At 39.9% G+C, this 15,846-nt stretch overlaps 1 protein-coding gene across 1 annotated transcript; it reads left to right on the top strand.

Annotated features, from left to right (window-relative positions):
- Positions 1 to 2,829: 2,829 nt before the first annotated feature.
- Positions 2,830 to 15,676, top strand: LOC116311042 (E3 ubiquitin-protein ligase KCMF1-like). The gene is made up of 7 exons (XM_031728045.2): positions 2,830 to 3,043; positions 4,821 to 4,988; positions 7,521 to 7,660; positions 9,518 to 9,619; positions 11,810 to 11,990; positions 13,203 to 13,521; positions 13,924 to 15,676. The coding sequence occupies exons 1-7, from the start codon at positions 2,851 to 2,853 to the stop codon at positions 14,249 to 14,251; spliced, it is 1,431 nt and encodes a 476-aa protein (XP_031583905.2). The 5' UTR covers positions 2,830 to 2,850; the 3' UTR covers positions 14,252 to 15,676.
- The last annotated feature ends 170 nt before the right edge of the window (positions 15,677 to 15,846 follow it).

Here is a 15,846-nt window from a genome sequence, read left to right as displayed (position 1 = left end):
TATCTGTGTGTTTATCTAGGATGTCACTGCGTGTGTAATGTATCACGTCCTGCAATCAGATGAGGGTACACAGAGTACTGCGTTACATCAATGAGTATCAATGCACTGAAACAAGCAGTGATGGAAATGCAAATAACCCATATCCTCCACAGTGGAGTGCAATAACTGCACTCATTGACCAAGAAATTATGTCCTTTTTTAATTTTATTTAATTTTATTTATTTTTTTTTTTTACAATTTAAAAAAATCAGAAGTCACACTAAAATGTATTCTTGAATGGAGCGTGAGACTGTGTGACAAAGGGAAATCCAAAGTAACTTTTTGTATTTTTAACACCCATTTATATAAAGATGTATCGGAAAGTGCATGTTTTGATTTCAGCAGGGCACTAGAGTTCAACTGATAAGATGATACAATTCACCTGACTGACTCAATACTACATTGCTTGATCTCCTGAGGGTCTTGGCCACTACTCCATCAGAGGGCATGTTGTGTATTCACAATTTTGAAAGACTGGAAGAGCTTTGAGGAAATAATGCCAAAATTGCAGACAGGGAAATTCAGGTGTTGTTCCAACATGCTAAGGCCAAGACTAACTTCTTGGGTGCAACATGAAGCAAATGTTATGAAATATAACTGATGCAGATTAGTCACACTTTCAGTAATAAGGTTATTATATATATGACTGTTTCACATTACTAGATAGACTCAGGGTAATCCTGAGTGAAATGTAATCATACTGATTATGATAAATGTTATTCCTGGTGCCTTTCAAAACATTCGAGGTTATCTTATAACAAAAAATTCACTGTCTTTGTGAGTCGAAAAGCAAGGAGGTAGACCTGGAGGTGGCGAAGCTGAAGACACTAAGATTTTACCTGAAAGTAACCAGAATGAAGAGGATCAGAAATGATTATATCAGAGGGCTAGCTTAAGTTGAGCGCTTTGATGACAAAGTTAAAAAGTATAGGCCAAAATGGTCTGGAGTTTAGGAGCAGAATCTTGTATTGGATGCGTTCGGGAATGGGGAGCCAGCAACGGTGGATGAGAATGGATATAATATGATTGGTGGACTTCAGGTGCAGATGATGATTCTGGCTGCAATTATGTTGTTAAGTTGTTTGGTAAGACTGGAGACATAGATATGCAGATCTGCAAAGTATTTATTTACTTTCCAGGTTTATATACTGTGCTAATATAGATATCACACTGTGCTGTGTGATATCTATGGGGAAAAAAGGCGTGGGTCAGACGACTACCTGTGTGACGTCTGTGCGTGTTTGGAAACTTTCCAGTGGTAGAGCATTGCCCTGTGTTTTTTCACCTCTGGCAAATAAGTAAATATGAGATACCACTTCATGGGGTATTATACTTTTTTTAAGTTTCACAAGGTTTTTGAGGTCTAAAACTAAACCTTTCTCTGTATGCTGTGGAAATAATGAAATTAGAAAGATTGTAGTTTAGAGGTCAACAAATGTTTTACCAGATAAACTTCTTTTTTTCTGCTTCTTGTTAAAAATTAAAAAAAAACAAAAAAAAAGAAAGAAAAGCTTGTGAACTTCCCAGAATCAAGCTGATGTTGGACATTTGCGTCAAATTTAAAATAGCTTTGCATGCGTAATTACAGTTATTCTTTCCATCCACATACCTCAGCAAGCTGCCAAATGTGTGAGCCAGTTTGATTCTGCACTTTGCTGACCTGTCTTGATTTCGCTCTACAAGGTCTGCCTGGCAAGAAGCAACAATGAGGCACTGTGAAATACAAAAATAATCAGCAGTTCTCCAGTATAATTTAAACATCTTCATCTAGTGCAGCCGTCACTCTCCTTCCTTAAATTACTGTCAAAAACTTCAATTTTGAGCCATGAAGTTAGAACAAAGCTTGCAGTGTCTGAGATGACATCCTGGCAGCAGCAGCTTCTCAGCAGAACTCACACACAAAGCTTTTAGATGTCTCATTCTTGGTGTGTTGAATAAAAATAAATGACTAAATGAAAAAATTCTAAGATGAAATACCTTTTGACGTTATGTGTGGTCATCCTTGGTTTGTGTCTACTCTGGGGAGTTGTGTCTATTCCCTTTAGAGTTGCATCAGGAACAGCATCTGGTGTATAAAAGTCTGCCACATCATCATGCTGAGCAACCCGCTGTGGTGACCATTTGTGAATAAGGGACCATCTGACAGTAGCTGACATGATCAAATCAAGCCTCCTGACTAATATTGTATGGGCACCCACCAAACAAGCTTTGGCACCAGGACAGGGATGTATGATCTGGGGGCGTTGGAACTGGATCCTTTGAGATTTGTATCTGGTTTGGTGGGAGCAGATAATCCCACCCGATATCCCGACCCAGCATAATATTTCATTGTAAGGCAATGATGAAAATTCACTTAATCTGTCAGTTATTCTAATTCTGTGGCTATTTGATGATGCTAAAAAATAAATAAAGTGCATAGAACTGGGATGGGCAATAATTTAGAGGTCACCACACCTCATCTGCATCCATCTCAAACTATCCCTATCATCCAATCATCTGTCACACCAACCCGCTCAGTGTTCTCCTTAACTACATTCATGAACCTGTTCAACCAGAGTTTTCCTTCATTTTAATCCCGTCCTTCCTGGTCACACAATGAAAATCCTAGTATCGTCAACTGTTTCAACTCCAGTTACACATCCTGTTTAATGATTTAAAAACACTTCTGAGAATTTTCAATGATGAAATTCACAGTAAATTAAAAACGTGGGAACTAAGGTCACTATAGTTCACCCACAAGCGACCCAAAGCAGCGTTTGCGGTCAAAAAAAAAAAATGGAACAACAGCGCCACCGTGTGCACGGAGTGGCAATGCACCGGACAGTGACACAGCAGGAGGCGGAGGGAGAGGGAGGGGGCAGCGAGCCAGACCGGATCCTTCATGAGGGAAGAGGCCAGGGAGAGCCAGCCAGCCCCGGCTTCTCTTCTCTTCACTCATATTATTTTGCATTGCAAGGCGAGGGAGCCCAAGCAAGGGGCTGCGCTAGGATGTCCCGTCATGAAGGTAAGAAGGCGCTTTAGCACGGAGGTGGGAGCAGAGACGGGATTTGCGATTAAAAGCGATGACAGCTCACCGCTAGCTAATGTTAGCTAGCCGAGAATTCCTTAGTTTGCAGCTCATCCTAGCTAACGGAGGCTAGTGTTAGCAGCGAGGTTGCAGTGAAATTTCGTGGGGGCACATTATGGCTGCCGGGAGAATTTGTGTCTAATCATAACGGACTCTTGGAGTTGGTCTTCTCCCTTCAGAACATATGCACTACTCTGTTTTAGCTGACCAAAACAACGCTGACATACAAGCGGAAGGAGCTCGTTATCTTTAGCTAAGTGTGCTAGCTAGCCTGGGAGATGGGTAATGTAGGTAGGTTAACGTTAACGAGCCGGGGAGCGAGGGGAGTGTCGAGAATAGGAAATAGAAGCGAGGAGCGCGTCCCAGATGGCGTTATGGGTTTGAAACTTGTATGTCGTTAACGTTAGCTAGTTTCAGCCTCCTTCCTGGTCATTGCTGGCCTGCTGAATCAAGTTTCGCAAGCTAACATTTAGCAAAGTAACATCGTCCTTGTGGCCAACCTTGTTAATTATTAGTGTTGAGTAGATGTCTTGTAATTTTGTTAGTAGACGTTTCTGATCACAGACCGGCAAAAAGTTGACTTGGGTAAAGTCTACCATTGATGACTTGCCTGTGAGCTAAGAGTTAAGTTGTTAAATTGTTAGCCAGCTGCGAAGGTTAGGCCTGGGCGGCCTTTACATGCCATGCCTGTGTTGTTGTTGTTTTTAACTTTGCTGTCAGTCAAGGTGTTTGTTCCTGAGTTATATCATGGAGGGGTTAGCGCTGTCACACTCGTTTGTATACGCTTTTACAGCTTCATGGTTATGAATGGAGATATTAGGGGGGGGTTTACACAACCCAGTGTCATGCCATACGTACACGGTGTCTGTACGACTGTCGTAGTCAATCAAAAAGTGCCTGGACTTGAACACAGTCCATCTCACATGGCGCATTACATGTATGTAGGTACTGAAATGAAGGCAGTGATTATTAATAAATGGAGGAGCTCAATGTTGTGAATGTAGTTTATACTTAAACGTTGATGGAACTTGGACTAAGTGTAACACAGTAACATGTTATTTATAAATTGTGCAATAAATAAACACTTGTAAGGAACATAGCCAGAAATCTACTCCAAGTCACCTATGCCCACCGTGACACAAGCAAATATTGAACAAAACGCTTAGCCAAGTACAACAAAACAAATGCACAAGAAAGTAATGCAATCCAGTAAGTTACCACAAGAGTTGACTTCTCTCAAAGCCCCAGTTCAGACTAAACAGTGCTTATCTTAATGAACATTGAATTATCTTGATTGTGTTCGTTTTAATTATAATGTTCTGGGGTGAATTTGGTAGCGATCTGGGATATTCCAGCTCAGGAGTGAAAAATCAAGTGAATATCCATTTAAAATCTTCCAACCAGACTTCATCTTATCTTTGGTAACTACATGCTTGCAAACATGTAGTGGTAATATTTCTGTACATTTCCAATGTAGGTATGTTTTGAATTTTTCTCACTGCAGTTTATTAACTGAAGTGAACATACAAGGGGAAAAAATTATTTGTAATCCAATAAACCTAATGGCAACAGAGAAACTGTGATAAATTATATCCAGTAATAAATCGTCTAATCCTTACAATGTGAAGTTATCAATTACTTGATTTTGAAAATTAATTAAAAATTGATTAACTGTCACATTTTCTAACTTTTCTGTTCTCCTTTCTTCACTCAGGTGTGAGCTGTGATGCATGTTTAAAGGGCAACTTCAGAGGACGACGTTACAAATGTTTAATTTGCTACGACTATGATCTTTGCGCATCGTGCTACGAGAGCGGTGCAACTACAACCAGACACACGACAGAGCATCCCATGCAGTGTATATTAACCCGTGTTGACTTTGGTAAGTAAAGACGATATGCGCATCATCCATGTCAACAGTCAGCTAAAAACCAGGAACGAGAATAGAGTGTAGTTGACTTTATGAACATTTCTCCATCAGTTAAAATACTGAGCCTCAAACTACAGACACTGTGTCTGTAAGCCAGTTCTCATAAAGGGTAATTGCCTGTTGTATTTCACTGTCGAGTTAACTGAGGGACTGTAAACTGTCAAGCTATCAAATATGAATTTATCTGCTGTTAAAGAGGGATGATGTGTATGCTCATATGGTGTGTTGAGTGATAGTCCAGGTGTATGAGGAAGATGGGGATGGGGAGGGGGGGGGGGGGGCAAAAGATGGGGAATTCTGAGCTGTTTTCAAACTTGGTGCAGTGGTGACGAATGCTGAAGAACCGAATTGTCTTGGGATTGTCATGACTGCCAGTTGGGGCAAAGCAGTTATACTGGCAGTCTTTTTAAACCTCCCTTCACTAGATTTTATAAGATTGCACTTTTGCAATGTTGTATGTTATCTTTTCCTGGCACCGGCTTTTGTTTTCAGATGGGAAGGCTGCTCCCAAATGGCTTAACAGTGATAGATTTGACTCAGCCTGAGGAGTTTTCGGGAGTCTGTTGTTGGCCTTCTGGGTTTGATTTATCACTGCATAACTGGAATATTTTGTATTGGCAGCAGTAAGGATTAAACTTCTCCAAATCTTTTAATATTCTTAATTCTTTAATTAAGCATTCTGGGTAATTAAGCGTGGTACAATCCAAATGTAGTGTAATTGTTTTTTGATTAAATGGGCCATTTGTCTTACTTTTGGACGACTGCTTCTATTATTACTTCTTGTCTTGGTGTTGTGAAATATGTTAGCGTGGAGCTTTTCACACATTGAAGATGCTCTTTTTCAGTCTGGTGAAAAAACAAATACAAACAGCAACTGTTGCTGAAAACACAACAGAAGGTGCAAGCTTAAAAAGAGGTTTTCATTTTTTTTGGCAGTGATATTTTATTGACTTTTTGCAAGCATTTTCAGTGAGCCTGCTGGTTTTCCACCAGCTGAGCTATGTCTAAAAATAATTGATGATTAGAATTCTTTTGATTATTTGGGGAAATGAGATGGCTGCCATGAGTTGTCATACATGTAGCTAATAATAGGGGATTTCTTTCTCTTATTTTAAAAAAATGCGATTTGAAAGAAAAGGTATGCTATAAATTGGTCTCTGTGAAATGACCCGTATCAGCAACTTTTCCGAGCACCTCTATAGAACTATTCAGGGTATGTGGACATTTAAATTTTCTGGTGTAGTCTTAGCGTTGTGCTCAGTTTTTTTTCTTTTTTTCAGAGCTGAAACTTTCACACCAGGTCTAGAGTCAAATCAAGATGGTGTTTTTTTTTGGTTTTGGTTTTGTTTTTTTTACACAGATGTTTGTAAAGACCAAATTTAAAAAAAAAAAAAAAAAAGGCTTCCAAAGATAATTTAAAAACCAACATAATCAAGAAAAAGCGATGACTTATTTGCATTTACCACTAGGCTGGAGTCTAGCCCAGCTGTGGTAGGGGCAAATCCTGGATAGGTCGCCAGTCTACCACAGGGCTAACACAGAGACAGACAACCACACTCACATTAACACCTTCAGCCAATTTGTTTGACGTGCTGCTGCCCAGTTCATGCCAGTGATGATTTTTCTTCCGGTCACAGTTTTTGAGTTCACCTACAAACCAAACTGTCTAAAGCAGCTCACAAGTACCTTTTTTCTTATTTTCAGTAGAATATGCTCGCATTAAGGAAAAATTTGAAGTAGCATTGGTGTTGCTGGACAACACAAGTGTTGATTTTAAAAAAGATGGTAGTATGGACTGTAGAATGAATATAGATGAGCATGCATCTATAAATGCATGTTTTCATTGCACTTCATTGCTTGATTCAGCACAAGCAGCCTCAACAAAAGGTTGATTATCCCTGAAGACTCGTGGCAAGGAACACATCTTTAAATTTTTAACTTCAATAAATATGGGATCTTTAAGTTTATGATTAATTGTGTTAAACAGTTGAGATTAATCAATATTAATAAAGGTTTATATATTAATCATTATTAACTGTAATAAACTGTTTTTTTTTTTTTTTTGTAATTTGTGAGTGTTGACTATGACAGTAGGAAAAGTGAAATTTGCACTTATATTTAACTCGCTACTTATATTTAATTAGTTAATGCTAATGTTTGTTGTTGTTGTTTTTTCTTTAACAGCTAATGAAGTGCTGATTAGATCTCATTAGGAGCTAAACGTTCTTCTTAAATGGACTGCTGTAGTTTGTGACTATGTCTGTAGATGGCCTACTTGCTGATGGTTTCATGTGCATGGGTTTATTTATGTTTCCTGGTATACGTAAAGGGTAAAAATGCTGTAGTTAACAGAGTTCATTGTTTAAGTATCTTTAATTGTGTTTACATTTTATAAGATATTTGTAGCTTTAACTTAAACTCTTGCATTTAAATGTTGCTACATAACTGACATTACATGCAATGTGGGTGTTTATTCCCTCTCAGACTTGTACTATGGTGGTGAAGCCTTCTCGGTGGAGCAGCCCCAAGCCTTCACATGTCCCTACTGTGGCAGAATGGGCTACACAGAGATGTCCCTACAGGAGCATGTGGCTGCAGAGCATACAGAGACCTCCACAGAAGTGGTAAGTTGGTGCTCCATGAAATTTAAACTTGATGTTTGTGCAGATATTAACAACTGCCTTTCCTTCAATATTATCTTAACTAAGCAAACTGAATCAGTGTCTGAGTGGGCCTCACATTACAGAACCTTGTTGGGTTTGTCAGCATGCTTTCATGCATTTATGTCATATTTATTGTCTTGGTTCACAGTATTATTGTTGAAAATCCCTTGAGTCAGTTTCTGGGTCTGAAATAAGAATCAAATTGCAAGTCATGGCAGACTTTGCAGCTCTATTTATAGCTTATTCTTTTTGTACAGACAATGAAAACACCACCACCACTGGCTTATACGGCTGAGACTGCACGTGAGCTTTACAAGCTGTTGACTTAAAATGATTTTTCAGTTGTGGCTTTATATTTGTCTTCTCATTCTAATAAGGGGAGAACTAGTTTTCCATGTGTGCAAATGGTGAGAAAGACGCATGAGCTGACAGTGAGACTGAGAAAGTACAGGGGAGGCACAATCTGTCCAGGAACACCAGATGAAAACTTATTATATTCATTGTTAAAAATCATATAATTCCAAGATATAATATAAGGCCAAGAAGATATGTAGCTAAAGAAGATCTCAATGAGTGATTATTCTGTAGTAAGTAAATGAAATTTAACAGTATTTCTCCCCCACAGGTGCAGACAGCCATTATGTAAAAACACTGTTAATGTCTCCTTATGTTTGCAAGTGACACAAAATCCTTGTTCTTTGAATATATGAGGATTTACCTACCTGCTCTGGTTAAATCAACACTGCAGCTTAGCTTGGATAATTTGAATTTTCTTCCTTTTTAAATGTACAAACAAAAATTTATCACACTGTGGAAATTTCTAATGTGATTACCTTGAGAAAAACGTTACCCCAATACTGCAGGAAAAAATCATGACATTGAATAAACAGATTTTTACAGATAAATTTTAAAGATAAATATAACTTAACAAGTGAGTAAGATAGCACTGTGAACGATTGGGAGTCGTGACCGGGCACTGGTGTCTAAATTAATGCAGAGAAACCTAAGACTTTCATTTCAGTAATGACCAATATCTTTAGAATCACCAGCTAAATTCTGATTTTAAAAAACCCTTTTTAATACGACTTTAAAAACTTTTTCAAGTTCAGACACTTATCCGGCATCTTTCATCATCTTTCACTATTCAGTACACAATGCCAACATAATCATTTGTCTTCCATGGCTCATCCCACAGAAGACAAATGAAGTGCTAATTCATATATAGCCAAGAAAACTGATAACAATCTTAGTATGATAGTTCTAGGCTGGGATCATAGTGAGTAAATATATCTGCTGGTGAAAACTGCTTAGTGCAACACCATGATTGGCTCTTTGGGGACAGAGCTGCCATTCTTTCTGTCATGAAACTCTCCCACAGATATCTCTCATTATAAAGTCTCAGGTGTCAGCTCCTGTCAGACGACAGTGTGACAAAGCACAGCAGGTATCGGTCTGTCACTACTGCAGAAAATTAGCGTTGAAACCTTCTTAAATAGTCAGAGTTTAAGTATTAAAGGTATTAAAATATTGATGTTTTTATTAATGTCATTGTTACAGCCAGTGCCCTGCAGCATTCTGATGTTTTGATGGCAGTCTGTGCCTTTTTTAAATTAATTTCTGTTGGATATTTTCCTTTCACATGGGTTTCGCTTTACTGATGTTACATTTCTTCATGTTTAAGCACAGTTTTTTCACAGAAGATATTACCAGTCTCAGTGTTTGTTCAAGAGGATCTAATACCTCGTGGTGAATGTTGAGTGTGAGGTGAAGTGTGTGTTGTGAAAACTAATGTGCACACTCTGTTTTTCTGTCATTTAGATCTGCCCCATATGTGCAGCGCTTCCTGGTGGTGACCCAAATCATGTGACAGATGACTTTGCTGCTCATCTAACACTTGAACACAGAGCACCCAGAGACTTGATATCCTTTTCAAGTACTTTAAGTACCATCTCCGCAGATATGAAGTGACAGTATCTGTATTTTAATGTACAGTTTAATGCTTTGTGAAAGAAATGCTGCGTTTCATGTCATTGAAGTAGCCTTGTCTATTTAAAGATCATTGCACTAAGGAGGCATCTGTTCACTGGAACTGACATTTGTTGATAATTTGCTTACAATATTAAAGCCTACTGTGCATGACAAGCCATTTTAACATTAACATTTTATTTATTAACATAAATAAAATGTTCAGCAGTTTGCCAGTGATCTGGTGCATAGACGATGCAAGACAGTGAAAGCACATGGATTCATTTTCATGCCTCAAAAATAAACAGATGGACACATGATTAAGTGGTAAATTAATTGCACCAGGAAATGTGGCTAAAACAGATCAGTGGCACTTGTGTTCAGCTTTTGTTTTCCTTCGTTTTTTGTTATTTGGGTGTTTCAGGTTCTCATTGGTTCTCCAGTGATTTTGATGCCTGGTGGCATTGTCATTAATTCTCGGATGTATCAATGCAATCTGGATCATTATTGATACAAGCCTGATTAAATGATTAAATTCTTGGCTGTCATGTGACCAGACTTTACACGTTCTCTTTGTAGTTACTGGACTATACTGTTTTCCTCAATTGGTTACTTTTATTAGGTCTCATTATAAATTAATCCATGGAGCCAAAAGCTGCAGGTTTTTGTTTTTTTTTTTCTACTCTTGGCTCTGTAAGATGCCAGAAAAGAGATGAAGAAAAGCAAAGTGCTGATGGACAGAAACATTACAGTAGAATTGTTTTATGAGAGAGGAAAAAATATGCAATGGAAACACTGATTTGCATCGTTTTATCTCCTGATTTAAATTAATTTTTGTTGATGATATAACTGCAGAAGGCAGTAACATGTTAGTGGTTCAGAAATCAGGGCAGGAAATAAGACCCGAGTATTGCATTCACTTAAGCGTTATCTGGGAAATTTCTCTACTCAAAAAAAGGAAGTAGTCTTAGGAGTGCTCTTATCTAATCTGTTACTTGATTGCTATTAAACTTCACATAAACCCAAGGCTCTGTCAAGGCATTTTAGTTAATTAGATTCCAGAAATGCATGCTTATCTCCTTCATTCCTTTGAGGATGAAAATGCAGACACATTGTAACTTAAATGAGTAAATGACCACTTGTGCAAAGGTTAAAGAAGCTCTCACCTCCTCCCAAAAAAAGGGACATTCATTAAATTAAGCTAATTATTTGTCGAAATGGCTAAAATGTCATTGTCTGCTTAGCCTGTTAGAAATAATCTGATGAACAGCACACTCATGAATAGACTCGGACTGACAACAGCAGTCTGGCTGCCTATTTATAGCGTAGTTTGAATGGGTGCAGTGAAGAAAACCACAAATGCAAAAATATAGTTAAATGAAACGTAGCTCGAACAAGTCCTTTGACAGGTTCACAGACAGAGCCATAGCTTTCGATTGCGGGTCTGCAAAGTTCAATGTCTTCCGTGTTCATGTTGACATGAGAGCTTTTATGCAGGTATTGATTGCAGATGGCTAGTTAATAAGTCCTGGGAAGCATTTAGAGGCGTGGCATCGATAGTTTTGAGCTACATCTCACTCATTAACTGTTAATTTTTTGAAAGTAATTTTACAAGTTTGCACTGTTGCCGCACAGCAAGAAGGTCCTGAGTTCAATTCCACCATCAGGCCGGGGTCTTTCTGTGTGGAGTTTGCATGTTCTCCCCGTGTTTGCATGGGTTCCCTCCGGGTACTCCGGCTTCCTCCCACCGTCCAAAGACATGCAGCTTGTGGGGATAGGTTAATTGGATAATCCAAATTGCCACTAGGCCACTAGGTGTAAATGTACGAGTGAATGTGAGTGCGAATGGTTGTCTGTCACTGTGTGTTAGCCCTGCGACAGACTGGCGACCTGTCCAGGTCGTACCCTGCCTCTCGCCCTATGACAGCTGGGATAGGCTCCAGCGCCCCCCGCAACCCTGAAAAGGATAAGCGGAAGTGAATGGATGGAATTTTACAAGCAAGAAATCTTTTATTTACAATCAGGCATGTTTTGAAGTTTATGAATTTTTAAAAAATTTGCACTTTAATTTTTAATTTATACATTTTTTATTTTTAGTTGTAGCAATATTATGATCTTGTTTTGTTCCTTGACGGCAAACATCACGATGAGTCCAGTGGCGTGCGGCATGTGAGGAGGATGTTTCACCCCGGGCGCGGGTTAGGGGGCCCGCGAGCCCGCAGGTCTAACATGCATTTCACCAGCAGCACCACAGGGGGGCTTTCCACCAGTCAGAGTTCCTCACAGAGCTCCAACTACAGCAGAGAGGCCATGGACCCCATAGCAGGTTAGTCACACATACACTCATTGAAGAAATCATCAGGCACTTCCTGAATCCAGGAACTTTTTTTTTATTGTTGTAAGAACTGTTCAACAAAGTACCCAAGCCATTTCAGGGTAATTTTTAGTTCCTCTTCCATGATTGGTAATCTCCCAGCACGACAGTAAACAGTGAGTGACGTATGTTGCACTGACTTGAAATGTAAATGCCGCTCCAGACAGTGTTATTTAAAAAAAAAAAAAAAAAAAAAAAAGTAAAACGGGGAAAATATCCTGGTAGCTCTGTGAACGATGGGTTTTAACTTTAAAAAAGCCTTGAAAATCCAGGCTTTATTGAGCTTAAGTGGAGTACATTTGATGCAGTTTTAAATAGTCTGAACCCACCAACCAGGTGTAATGTCACCTCACCAAGGTTCAAATGCTGCTCCCCGGTGTGTAGTTTTCCCCTTAGTCCCCAATCCCAAAGCACCTGTTATTACAGGCTTCCTGTGCGGGCCCATAATTGTAGAGCAAGAAGCTGCAGAGCCAGGTGCAAGTCAGACAACAAATTATTACAGTAAGACACTAAAGGAATAATTTATCTTTATTGCTATGTGCATTATCATAAAGGTCTGACAGGGAAAGAAAAGGTGTGCTCAATACTAAATCAGGTGTGGCATGTTTAGTAGGTTGTCTTTAGTATACTTTCCTCCTCACAAACAAGGGTAAACTAACTGCTGTAGCTTGGGTATTATAAGCCATTGCTACTTGTGTCTGCATGTACTTAAATATTGTGTAGATGGTAAAGAAATGTGTGGGCAGAGTTGTTGCTGTAGCAATTCCTTGTTTATCCTGTTCCCAATTTGAATCTGGTTCAGTGCTTGGCATTCGCCATGTCAGCTCCAGCTGTGCCATAATGAGGGACCCTGTTCAGTCTGCCTCACACACAGGGAACCAGCCGCCTCTCTAATGACCCACTATACCTGCTGAGCCCTTGATCCAGCTCGTTGAGTTTTAGCCCTGAAAATCACATTTGTCTTTTGATTTGGTGCGCTGGTGACAGTATAACTAATCAGTGCATATTTTGAGGGATAAAACGCTTGACCGACTTGATAAATTATTTTAAAAATAATAATAATAAATTTCTTTAAAAGATGGTAATATTTTTAGCTATCATTTGTAGTTAGTATGATCAGCTTTAATGCTTTACACTGACCACTGTTGCTTTCTGTTCCTCCAGAGCTTCTGTCTCAGTTGTCGGGGGTGCGGCGGTCTGCAGGAGGTCAGCTCAGCTCGGGCCCGTCTGCCTCCCAGCTCCAGCAGCTTCAGATGCAACTCCAGCTGGAACGCCAGCAGGCCCAGGCAGCACGTCAACAGCTGGAGACTGCCCGAAATGCCACCAGAGGTGGCGGCCGAGCCAATGCAATTCTAAATACCAATTCAGCCGCTGCAAACCCCAACCCAAGCGCCAACCATAATACCAACCCAAGCCCTAACCCGGGCCCACCCGAGCCCAACACACAGCATACTGCACATAGCTCCCAGTTTCTACTCAGCAGGTGTGCCAGTTTTAAATGTTTTTATTTTCAAGTCTCTCTGGTTTTTGTGTTTTTTAAATGTGTTTTACTTATTATCTGTGTTTGGAAATTGGGTGGAAAAATTAGCAACAACCACGTGCATGCTCGTCTGAGTGTGTATGTGTGATCCACTCTTAAAAACATTGCTTCACAGCTTAACATGTGATCAGAAACTCCTTTTAAACCTTAGTTTAAGGCATTTATCTGCAAGCATTATGTTTGGCCCCATTGTGGAAATGTAAAAACTTATAAATCTTGTGTCCAGTAGTAGACGTTTTAATAAAGGTCTTGGATTTTTCAGTGAGGAATAACTAGTAGCAGGATTTTTATGTTACAAATAAATTTCTTATTCTCATCACTCCTTCTCTGTCTCTCTCTGTGCAGGCTGAGCGAACCACGGCTGTCTGAGGCAGAGCGGCAGGCGTGCGAGGCCCAGTGGGCCGACAGGAGCCTGTTTGTGACGGAGCTGCTGCTGTCCACACTGTTACCAGACGAGGACGCCTCAGCCTCCTCCTCCGAGGACGAGGATGACTGTCACGGTTCGTTGCGGAATTTCGCTGACTTCGAGGCCATGGGTTGTGTTGAGGTCATGACCTTAGACGTGGCACTGGAGAACCTCAACCTGAAGGAGACGACCCCAGCTACCAAGACGACGAAGACGACAACTAAAACGGCACCAACGAAGAAAGAACCTCCTCCGCCGCCTCTTTGATGACATGGCCCTTCCCTCCCCTCAAAACCACCATTTTAACTGGCTGATTGCGGCGTCAGTCCAACTGCCAATGGATGACAAAAAGACTGCAGTTCTTCTTGGCTTTTGTTTTTTTTCTCTCAGTGATCATCTGTCAGTGATCATGTGTCATTTCAGCTCTGTTGCTCCCCACTCCACCCCATGTTTTATGTTGTGTCCATTGAATAAAAGTAGTGAGACGAGAGAATGTGAAAGCAAGAGTGGTGGCTGCGTGAGAGAAAGGAAAATTAACTATATAAATATATTATAGAAAAATCTATATGAAAGTTGATAATCAAATCCACATAACCCGTGTTTCCTTTAGCAGATGAGCAAAGCGTAGTTAGCCGTTTTAAGAGACAAACTTGTCACACACTCCACTCACCGAGGGAGAGGAGCAGACAGAAGCCTCTCTGGTAAAAACGCTGCTGTGTATTTATAGTTATAAATTAAAGAAGTGCTTGGATGGTTTACCACAACTTAAGCATGAGCTTAAATCACCATGTGCCCATTTTTAACTGCACAGTCACTAGACGGGGAGGTCTTTCTCTTTTTGTTCGTACACCTGAGTAACTGTACATTAATGGTGCTGAGTGCCGCATCGCCGGCACTTCACCGCACACACAGACACACACACACGAACACACAGACTGATGACGGCGTTTGGTTACCTTCAAGTCCAGCCTCACCCTCCTCCCTCCCCTTTGTGTGACATCACCTGTTTTGGGTCATGTGACCTTGCTTTCTATCAACTGTGGGCACTTTGGTTTTGAATTGCATATCCAGTGTCCATTTGTGTACACTACAGATGCTCTACATAAAAGCGATACACAACTTGGAGGCAACCAGAGATGAAACAATCTCAGCAGTGTGACCGTTTTCAGGCCTTTTCTAACATGGAAGAAACGCAACCATGGTCTTCATGTGGTTGTGTTTTTTTGTTTGTTTTCATCTTCTCCCTCCTTTCTCTCTTAATGAAGATCAGATGCTACTTTCTCAAGCTTCCAGTGATCTGAAATTAATCTTCTTCTCCATTACTCATGAATGCAAAGATTACTCATCATGTGACTTGAAAAAGAGAATCCTGTATTGCTCTTTCCATTAATTTCTCTCAGTCAAAACGATCTTTGTATGCCTCCACTGCTACCTGAGGAAATGCAATGTATGTTTTTTGGCTTATCAAAGAAGCCAAATCACAGGGTAAACCTTTCAGTTTGGAGGACAATAAAAAATGTTTTTGGATGGAAATGAACTAACCCAATCCTGCTCTCTGGTTTGTTTGTTTGGTTATTTTTACTTTCTTTCTTTTTGTCAGTTGCTAACTTCTTGGCGAGCATGTACAGAACATGGTTACAAGAAAAAAGAAAAGAATAAACGCCTATCTTACAGGTCAAGGCATTCTCAGTCGGTCTTGTCATCTCCTGTCCTCATTCACAGCAGCAGATTGACACACTGGACTAAACTGAGTGTGGGGTTTTTTTTTTTTTTTAAATAAAGGATAAAAAGATTTCAAATAGAAATGCAAGATTTCACCTTGAGTTCTGACATTGTGTAACTCACAAAGAGTGAGGCACATC

Source organism: Oreochromis aureus, linkage group 12, assembly GCF_013358895.1.
Source record: "Oreochromis aureus strain Israel breed Guangdong linkage group 12, ZZ_aureus, whole genome shotgun sequence".
Classification (NCBI taxonomy): Eukaryota; Metazoa; Chordata; class Actinopteri; order Cichliformes; family Cichlidae; genus Oreochromis; species Oreochromis aureus.
Note: the sequence above shows the minus strand (reverse complement) of the source record. Positions and strands in the feature narration are given on the sequence as shown.

Excerpts from the sequence above, each read along its gene's own strand:
- LOC116311042 (XM_031728045.2), top strand. The coding sequence starts at position 2,851 with ATGCACCGGACAGTGACACAGCAGGAGGCGGAGGGAGAGGGAGGGGGC. Across the intron at positions 9,620-11,809 it reads ACAGAGCACCCAGAGACTTG|GATGAGTCCAGTGGCGTGCG; the intron begins ATATCCTTTTCA and ends GGCAAACATCAC. Across the intron at positions 13,522-13,923 it reads TCCCAGTTTCTACTCAGCAG|GCTGAGCGAACCACGGCTGT; the intron begins GTGTGCCAGTTT and ends CTCTCTGTGCAG.